This window comes from Manacus vitellinus, unplaced genomic scaffold (assembly GCF_001715985.3).
Source record: "Manacus vitellinus isolate BGI_N305 unplaced genomic scaffold, ASM171598v3 scaffold_91_pilon, whole genome shotgun sequence".
Classification (NCBI taxonomy): Eukaryota; Metazoa; Chordata; class Aves; order Passeriformes; family Pipridae; genus Manacus; species Manacus vitellinus.
This window is the reverse complement of record NW_021940873.1, coordinates 715132-725541: the sequence shown is the minus strand read 5'-3', so window position 1 is coordinate 725541 and position 10410 is coordinate 715132. Positions and strand designations below refer to the sequence as shown.

Genomic DNA, 10410 nt, shown 5'->3' with positions numbered 1-10410 from the left:
CGACCCTGGGCAGGAGCGCTGGGAAGGGGGAGCGCGGTGGGCCCGGGGTCCCTCCCTCCCTGCCAGTGCCCAGAGCGGGCCCGGGCTGTGACTGACGCCCTCTGTTTGTGTGTTCCAGGCGCGGAACGCGGAGAAGGCCATGTGAGTGTGGCAGCATGACTCGTGTGTGACTGCCTGTGAGCCTGCGGCTGTACCTGCTTTCACACCTCTGTGCCCGCTGGCCGTGGCTGTACCTGGTTTCAGACAGAGCCACGCTGGCCCCATGGGACTTGTTGTCCAGCCTGTTTTAAAGCACCACGAGTTTATTGATGCTTTTGGGTACTTAATTGCCCACGTGCTGCTCCAGTGGCAGTGGGGAGAGGAGGGCACGTGCCTGGTGCTGTGGAGCCCTCCTAGCTGTGCTGGGTGGTTTTGTGCAGGACAGACACTGCAGCAAGGGCTGGGAGATAAGTACACTGGAATATGTTCCAAGGGCCCCTTTTGCTTTTGGGCAGTTCCAGTTTTTGAAACAGAGATGCCAAGCCAGATAGGAATCTGGCAGCATTCCTTTAAGGATAATTCCTGCTTGGGAGTGGCTTGGGCTAAACCAGTGGTTTTTAACAAATTTATTTTTGTATTGGCTTTCCTGAGGAGTTTTTGAAAAGGGTTGGAGGCCACACATCTAAAACATCTGGATTAGAGGCTCTTATGGTATATTAGTCTCCTGATTGTTCTTTTTCCTAAAATACTTCCTGAGGTTGTAACAGTAACTCAGTGAGGGGCTGCAGAGCCCACAGCTGTCTGATACCTCAGGATACTGTTAGTGATCCCATCCAGTACCTCTGCATTGGACTGGAATGAAAAGTTCCCAGGTTTTTAATTCTGGAAATGGTTCTTAACAGCAGATAAAGTGGCTGGCTTATGTGCAGGGTGTAGGTGTGCTGGTACTGGATGTACTTGGCTGTTCTGTGCTTTTTAACATAACTAGTAAATGTCTAATAAATAAAACTGTTTGAAAATAGGGTTGTGTAGTCTCTGCTCAGCTTTCAGAGATTGGGAATATTTTAGTTACGCTAATGGACTTGATTACTAACTGCTGCTTTCCTTAATGGAGCTTTTTCCCACTGAGATTTTTATTTGCTTTTTGATGTATTCTCTGCTAAGATCAACTAAACTTAATGCTTCTGTTTCTAACTTGTTTATGTCCTTTCACTGCAAACGTCCAATATCATGGCATATGTTGAACAGAAAGAATAATTAGGTGCTTACCAGGATATATGTTTATCTAAGACATGAACCACTGATGGTTTCTACTGTTGAGAAGTCACAAGTTGGAAGAGCCGGAGGTGGTCAGTGAATCTGTTCAAACCTTTGTTTTCTATGGTCTGTAATTAAGTCCATCATAAACATTCAGAGCAAGACTTGTTCCTGTTGGAATGTGAATTTGTAGAAGTAAATTTGCTTCCTTTCTTCCCTTTAGGACGGCCTTGGCAAGGTTTCGGCAAGCCCAGCTCGAGGAAGGAAAAGTAAAGGTAGGATGGAAAAGCTCTGAAGGTTTGTTTGTTCTGTTCAGAGAGGAATGCAGGCCTTGGACAGAGCTGTGTTGGGTTATGAGCCAGGCCCAGGTGTCCTGCAGGAGCCTGGCATCAGTCAGATGGAAAATGTTCCAACTGACTGTATTTCACAGTCACACAAACCAGAAATGGTAACCAGAACTTTCCTAAATAAATAACTTACTTAAACGTCACATATGTATCTGTTTCAGAGGTATGTTGGCTTGGCTGCCAAGAAGAAAGTGCAAAGTGAACATCACTTAATTTTTTTATGGAATATAGGTAGAATATGTAATAGTTTGGGGGAAGAAGCCCCAACCAAACTATAGTAATGCTATAAATAGAGGCAGCATTCTGGGAAAAAAATGAACATTATTTTTGAGTCTGAAGTTACCTCCATCTGCAACTACTTAGGCAAATTCACGCACAAACACTGACAGTAATCACAAGGTTGGTTTGGATTTCTTCCCAGAAGTAGAGAAATCCTTCTCATAATCTCATCTATTGGGGATGTTCTGACAAAAGGGCAACCATGAAGCAGAGGCCTTCAAGGTCCCTGAGCTCCAGACTCCCATGAGACACAATGCTGGCATGTTGTTAACCCAGCATGTGACAACTGTGCTGCTGTTCATGATGGGCTTCACTGTCATGTGGATTTTTTTTTATTACTGTCAGATTGATCAAAAAACGGACTTTGTAATTTAAAAAATACCACCACTCTAACAAAAGAAATAGCATCTCACAGAACCTTGTTCCCAACTCTCTCTGGATTTTCCTGAGCACTTTTCACCAAATCAAAACTCAAAGTGCAAGAATATTTATGTAAGGATCAGAGTGTTCTCAGTTAGCTTTTTGGAGAGGTTTATAAGTGAGCAATATGAAACAGGAAAGTGAAAAATGACAGTTTGGAGAAACTGTAGAGTTTCTGATAGGTTATGTGAAGAAAGGCTGTTTACATAGATAAAAGGTAGAGGTGTGGAAGTGCTGTGAGGAAAGGGACAAAATAACCACACACAGGGTCCTAGAGGTAAGATGAACTATTGGAATACAAAACAAAATCGTCTTGGAAAAAATTAGATTATTTAGGTAGTAGCAATTGAGAAGGACAGGCTTAAACTTAACCTGTTCTTGGAAGGCAGTGGATTTTATTTAGCTGTTAGTGTGCTGAAAATGGTGAAACTGTTTAAAATGGAATGTTCTTTGTGTTGGAGAGGATTGTGGGGTGTTTTGGATAGAGTGTATTTAAAGTAGCTTTTTACATTCTTGATAGTTTAATTTGGCAGGGCTGTAAACCATTATTGTTTTCCATTTACTGAAAATCAGTAGGAGCAGAAGGCCCAGGAGCTTGGTAGTGTAATTTGGGATAAGTTTGTGTGAAGTGCTGTGGATATGTGGATTCTTGGTTAACCTTGATGGTGTGTCTGTGTGTCAAACAGGAACGGAGACCTTTCCTTGCATCCGAGTGTAATGAACTGCCCAAAGCTGAGAAATGGAGGCGACAGGTAATAGCACCCTGTGGGCTTTTCTAATTCTCTGGGAGGTGGAAGTTGAGCACTCCTATTTCAGCGGCCTGCTTGCAATTTTTTACATTTTTCCTCAGTACACTGACAGTTAATCACAGAACTATTTAGATGGGAAGGTCATACAGTTCACTACGTTGTTCAAAGTGGTCAAGTTGACCCAGGACCGTGTCCAGCTGAGGTCCAATGTGATTTAAATATCTTCAAGGATTTTATATTCCACAGCTTTTTGGGACCACTGTTGCAGTGTTTGATTACCTTCTTAATTATTTCCCTTCCACCACCCCTCCGTGAATTTAATCAGAATTTCCACAGTTTCAACTTGTGTTTTGTTGCTGCTTGTCTTATTGTCATGCACCTCTCAAACAATCTGGCTCTGTCTTCTCCACTGAAGATAGGTTTTCTTCAGAGATTAATTTCTGTGTTCTTATTTGAGTAGATCATTGGGGAGATTTCCAAGAAAGTGGCACAGATTCAGAATGGTAAGATTTTTCTAATAATGTTTTATCTTTTTGAATCTCCAGTCCTAAGCCATTTCAGTAAAAATCTCATGTGAACTATGTTGTTTCCATTGCATAAATTCTGAAATTACTTTGGTGCTTCTAGTGAGCTGCCTAATGTACTGTCTTTTTTCTCTCTAACAGCTGGATTGGGTGAATTCAGAATTCGGGACCTGAATGATGAAATAAACAAACTTCTGAGGGAGAAAGGACACTGGGAATACAGAATAAAGGAGCTGGGAGGCCCTGATTACGCTGTGAGTGTAGAATGTGTTGTACTGCCTGGTTGTTCTGCTTACAACTGAAGTGACTACTGGTAAAAATCTGTGCAACATTTAGTTAACCGTGTGTGCCTTGGCCAGTGTTTGTTAGAGAGGATCTTTATTCAGCCCCTAAAAATGCTTGGTTGTTGTTAGAAGAAAATTTTAAACTCTGTTTGTTTTCCAGCGGATTGGACCGAAAATGTTAGATCATGAAGGGAAAGAAGTTCCAGGGAACAGGGGCTACAAATATTTTGGAGCTGCAAAGGATTTACCAGGAGTCAGAGAGCTTTTTGAAAAGGAACGTAAGTAAAGAGCAACTCTTCCCAGACATGACTGTAAATTATAGCGTGTCTTGAGTCAAATGTTGTTGTAGCTTGTGAGGAGTGCTGGTGACAGCATTTCTGGGCCATGTCTTAGGTCAGATAAATGAAACTCTGAGCACAAGTAATGAAATGGTATTTCTTTGGGCAAAGAACACCTTTGGCTGTTTGCAATTAAAGGAATCTAGAAAAGAGTAAACTGGTTTCTTCTGGGAGTTCCAAATGATAAGAACTGAGGTCCTATAGAATCTTTTCAGCATAACAGACTAACTTCATCAGGAAGTTCTAAACAGCACTTGGAGCTCAGAGGTTAAAGAAAAAGAAGAAAAAGGGGAAGCTGGGTTGAACACAAGTTTAGGAGCAGGAATCAGCTTTCATAACAGGAAAAACTAGATGTGAGGGATAAATCTATTGATTTGTCAGAGAATGAGTGGGAATTGCTTGGGCCTGAAAGTGAGGCAGCTACTGAACCAGCTCCTTCTTCCTTGCCATCTGCAAAGAGGAATTATGGGAGGTACTCCATGCCCTGGGGGAAGCACTGGGTCGTGTATTGGAACTGGTTTGTGTGGGACAGAGTCCAACGCAGTGCCCCCAAGCTGGCAGCAGTTGGGTGCTGTGAGGTGTGATGGGAACTGGGAGTACACAGTGATGGGATGGAGCTGGGTGAGTGACAGGGTGTTCCTGCAGCCCTCCCACCCCCACGGAAAACTCGGGCTGAGCTCATGAAGGACATCGATGCTGAGTACTACGGCTACAGGGACGAGGACGATGGCATTCTGGAGCCTCTGGAACAGGAGCATGAAAAGAAAGGTATGTGGGATTCTTCAGCCCAAGGAGGGAGATAGTGGACCTTGAAGTGAAGGTGCCTTTTTTTTTCCCTGTGAGTGTTGTCTTATCTGTGGCTGTCTGTCACATAGGTATCCAGATCACTGTGTAAGGCATTTCAGGTTGGAGGTGTGTGCTTTAGAATTGACTTTCATCTTTACTACTGTTAATGATTTAATATTGTCAGCAGGTCATTCACTATTGAAGGAAAATTTCCTTTTTTCCCTACCTTTTTCATGCTTAAGACTGTAAAAAAGAGTAGGTTGCAGCAATGAGATCTATGGGACTCCAGCAGTTACCTCCCTCCCTTGTAAAAACCACCCATGCCATCTGTTTCCTGTCTCACCTCATTATTTATTTATCCATAAACATAGCTGTTTGGTTTTTTGGGAGATTAGAGAGGCCTTCTGGAAACCTTGAAGTCTGGGTGACTTGTGTTTATTTATCCACATCATCTATCTTCGAACTTCAACACATTTGTGAATCTTTTCTCCTTTTAAATCTGTTTTTCTCAGTAAATACTGTTTATCCATGTGCGTGCTCACATAGTTTTCTAGTGTTGTTTCTTCTGACCTCCCTGCTAAAGACATCAGGATTATGAGTCTTAATTCCTCAAGCTCTTCAGCACTGTGAGCCATTTTCTGTTATTTGTGTAGCTCAAGCAAGAGACCACACAGCACCTTTAAGAGCTTAGCTGTTTCCTGAATGGTTCTCTTAGTGCTGCTGGTGAGCACTGCCTGATCCTCAGTTATCCTTTCTCCATGTGTGAGACACTCCCAGTATTGCGTGTTCAAGTGGTGCCTTGTCAGGTTACAGGGTAGGGAGGAGGAGGGGGCTAAAGGAAATGTTTAACTAACCAGTGTTGTGGAGCCCTGACCCGAGGGAAGGGGAGCTGCTTCAGGCAGTGATAGTGTGGGAAGGGAAGTGCTGTGGGATAGGGCTCCCAGCAGCCTCCCCCCAGGGATCAGCCTGCACATCCTCTGGCTGCGGGCTGGAGAGAGACCTGGGCTGCCTTCACGGGTAACAAGGGAACTGTCACCTTGGGTGATTGTGCTGCTTGAACTAACAAGGCTGGAGGTGCTGACAGAGCCAGTGGTGTGCTAATGGACAACTAGTGCACAAGAGCTGGGGTCCCTCAGGGTCAGTGGGTGTCTGGGCTCTTGTGGTTTTTACCTTGGTAAGTGAAGTTTTTGCAAAACAAAGTATTGAAAAAACTTCTTAATTTGAGGTGCCTTTTCTGTTAGGGAACCACAAACAAACACAGCCACGGGTTAAATCTGGCTCTCTGAGCGAGAGCACTTTACTGTATGATCTGTGAGAGCTTGGGGGAATGCCTGCTGACTTCTAGGCATTCCTACTGCCTCACTGGATTAATCTTGTACCTCTCTAGGAGTTTAAGCATTGCCCATGTCACTGATTAAGGTTTTTAAAACTTTTTTTGGCTCTTACTAGCACTCTGCTGGAGTAGAGGTGCAGCAGCCTGACAGCTTCCACCTAGCAGTGAGGTACAGAATTGGGATAGTGCTGCAATGTAAGAGAAACACACTCTGAGAAAAAAGTGTGAGTGTCACTGTAAGGAGCATAATCATGTTTAATTAACAACATGGTGATCAGCATCTCTAGAGCTGCTGACACACTTCAGAGCTGTCAGAGCCACTGAGCCTGGCCATGTGACCCTGTTACTCAGTTCAGAAAGTAGGTTGGTATTTATCCATGACATTTAGAGTCCAAAATGTACCCAAACTGAGGCATTAGCAAGTGCCACACTTTGACAGTGCCATCGTGGGTTTTGCTCAGACTACACTGCTGTGTTTTATTAGATGGTACATTGAGGTTCTACAGTAAATGTGTGTTATTGATGTAGAGGATTTAGGCAAGAAGTTTAAGTCCACTGGAAAAGCTTTGGAAATCAGACCATGCTACTTTGACTGGCTCTCAGATACACTTACCATTTTCCTTTGCTAACCAGTTATAGCAGAAGCAGTGGAAAAATGGAAAATGGAGAGGGAAGCACGACTTGCAAGAGGTGAGGAGGAGGAGGAAGAAAATATCTATGCTGTCAATGATGATGAGGTAGGTGATGGCTAAGATGAAGTGACATTTCATGTATCTTCTCTGCTGCCTTCTTGGATGTGGTGTTACTGTGCTGAGAACCTGTGTGCTGTGCCCTGCCCTTCTCCACACCTGACCAACTGCACCATTGGCCCTGCTTAGTAAGAATCAGTAGCAGTGATTACACTTGGGCCAAGTTTAGAGAGCACTGAAGGCTGGCACCTAGGGAAGACCTTTCACTCAAGTGAGAACCAGCTGCTGAGCCCTTGCTGTGATTTAACTGGCACTGCCTGGAATTCTGTGTTTGTCGAGGTGGTGTTTGTGGTCAGCTGTGCTTGTAGGTACAGCCTGCATCGGTATCCTGTCCCCAAAGCTGCTTGTGCTGTTAATGTCCTACTGCCACTGCTTAGCAAAACCAAGGGTTGCAAGGCCTTGTTCACACTTGAATCCTGACACAGCAAGGCTTTGCTTATGCTGCTGTCACTGCTGGGACACGGCTCCTGTTTCTTTGTTCTCCCTGCAAGACCTGTCAAAGGGATACTGGAAACAAGTTCTCATTTGTAGTCTGTACCTAAGTGGGTTTGATACAAGAATGAAAAGGAGATAGTCCATAATGTGAATCTGGTGGCTCCTCCAGTCCCCTGTTTTATTTGTATTGTCTCCTGATTTGTGAGACCAGCTCTCAGGTGTGAGACAAAGCAGTTCAGAGCTGCACAGGGAAATGGTACCTATATTTTTAAAGCACTTGCTTTCTTCTTGCTTAGCTGGCTCCTCTCCTGTTTATACCTTTGCTGTGGTATAAACCACATACCTTCCATATCCAGAGATATGGAAGAGGAGTAAATAGAGCTTTACATCCAGCAGAGCAAAGGCCATATGAACAATGGAAGCAGTAATTTTGAAAATGTCAGGGAGCAGGGTCTGGATGTGATCCTTGTCATATTCCTTTGGTGTTCAGTTCTCTTCACCTAATTGCTCTGTTTGCAGTGTTGATCATGCTCTATCCTGGTTCCTTCTGGCAAAGCAAGTGAAAAAGGGCTTTTTTATGACCTCTATAGAAAATAAACTTGATGTGGCTTAATTTTTTCACTTTTTAGTCTGATGAGGAAGGTGGCAAGGAAAGAGAAGGAGAAGAAGGCCAACAGAAATTCATTGCACATGTTCCAGTGCCAACTCAGCAGGAGGTAAGACATAACAAAATTAGGTTGCAGAGATGCACGCTGGCTTTTGCAAGGCAGATCTTCACTTATGTCACATCATCAGTAAAAGTGCCCTAAATTGGTTATTTCTGTGATTTGACTCTGCAGCTGTTTATTTCTCTTGCAAATACTGTGGTTGTGTTGTGGTACCATTGCTATAACACTTTTCACCTGAGAATTTCCAAAACCTTCATAAATATTCCATAAATTGGAAAGTGTTGTGGTGCTATGATCAATAACCAGGATTGTCTACTATATCTGCACTGTACCTTTCTGCTGATGGTGTGCTTTTTTAAATTTAATGGGATGATTTCTGAATTGCAGGGTTTGTTCTCATAAATTTTCTAAAATTATTTTGGTGGCATGACCTTGAATTGACTGTTATATTTTGAAACTGCTCTAGGGTGTTTATTACCTTCACAGTGACAGGTTGTTTGAAGCACAACCCAGGTAAAAAGGTTCTGGAGTTATGCAGCTGTTTCTCTTTCTTAGTGGCAAATCACTCCATACCTTATGCCTACAGGATTGTACCTTCTAGATTCTGAATTACTAAAAATCAAGGTTCAGAACACTTATTTTGAGAGATGCTGTGTGCGATCTGGACAACTATAAAATCATTACTGAGACTAAAACAAGTTGTGCAGGTTGTTATTAGTAGATCTTTGAAGTATGTGCTTCTTAAAGGATCAGGTATCACTGGCACTTCCAGGCAAAATGCAGGGCAGAGGTTCCTGGCCATGGCTGATGTGAAGGGCACACTCACTAAATGTTAGTTCAGAGGTGTGGACTCCTGTGGCATAGACCCATGAGTTCTGCATTTCCTAAAGCTGTATCTGAGGGAATCATTTGGAACAGATCAAAATGAAATGGCAGCTAACATTCTGATTAACAAGGGTAGGAGCATAGACCAGAAACAGGCATCTGTTTTACTGCTTCTTTTGACTTCCAGGAGCTTCATCTGAGTATTAAAAAGGGTACTCCTGACTCATCATAGTTCCACTACTTTTACACTAGTACACAGTCCTTTCCCAGGCTGTTTTCCTTCCTCCTGTCCGTAGCTGAGCATCCTGGGTTTCAGCATCTCACTTAAGCTAAATGCCATCCTGTTTCTCTCTTTGCAGATTGAGGAAGCTCTCGTGCGCAGGAAGAAGATGGAGCTCCTCCAGAAGTATGCCAGTGAGACCCTCCTGGCACAGAGCGAGGAGGCCAAGACGCTGCTGGGACTGTAACACCAGCATGGCCTGGTTTGGGAGTAATCCACCCAAAAGCAGCAGGTTCCTATGTTCGGTAGCAATGGCTTTTAGCTCTGAAAGTCCTTTGGATGTCAAGAGCAAACTGATGGAATTACAGTGTGTTCTGCAAAGGAAACCCATCATTTTGGTTTATCCAGTAGAATGACTGGCACTCCAGTGCTGACAAAGATCAGACCTTGTCTCTGCATCTACAGCTGTCATCAGTCCCTTCAGTTTGTAAGAGGGTCTGTGCAGTGGTGCCTCTTACAGATAGAACCACACACCCACCGACCTCTGAAATCCCGAGGGGAAGCCAATGGCGTTCCTGCCACCCTCTCTGCTCTATCCTGACTGTAAGTGTACACATCCTTCTCATGCTGGGTTTTGATGAGCTGAATCCAGAATTAACTCAGTTACACCTGCTTAGTTTACAAGAATAGCCTAGAACCTGTTTAGAGGTACTTGGATGACAGATCTTATGAGTGACTTTGAAGTAGATTTGGTTCTTTGTGTAACACATACAGTGTCTAAAATCTGCTGCCCTTTTTGTGGTTTGTAACTGCGCCTGGATGGATTGCTTAAATGCTGGATATTTCAGCAGCTGTTGTAAAAAACTTTGTGATACCTTGCTCAAATATTTTTAGTAAAACTTATTTACAACCTGATGTCTTGTTTCATTCTAGCTCAGAGGGTTGTAGTGATTCCCTAATCGTAGCCAAAGAATGGGATCATAAACAGCCACCCCTGTAGGGATTTGAAGCTCTGCATCCCCTACTGCTCTTGGCTTGTGTATCCTGTGACGAGAGGCAAGTTACAGCAGAGCCTGTTTAGAGTCTTCTGGGTGACTGTTGTACAGATCTGAATGAATGACATTTTAAATTGGACATCTGCAGCCATGGAGTATTTCTGTCTAAGAATAGAGTATTTAATAGTCAAGTAACCATGTCTGGGACTGTTTAACCTATTT

The 10410-nt window shown here is 43.4% G+C and overlaps 1 protein-coding gene across 1 annotated transcript; it reads left to right on the top strand.

Annotated features, from left to right (window-relative positions):
* The first annotated feature begins 79 nt into the window (after positions 1–79).
* Positions 80–10108, top strand: ISY1 (ISY1 splicing factor homolog). Its single transcript, XM_029965209.1, has 10 exons — positions 80–141; positions 1460–1511; positions 2969–3034; positions 3492–3534; positions 3697–3809; positions 4000–4117; positions 4823–4945; positions 6930–7033; positions 8110–8196; positions 9333–10108. Coding segments are annotated over exons 1-10 (816 nt in total). The 5' UTR covers positions 80–139; the 3' UTR covers positions 9441–10108.
* Positions 10109–10410: the final 302 nt, after the last annotated feature.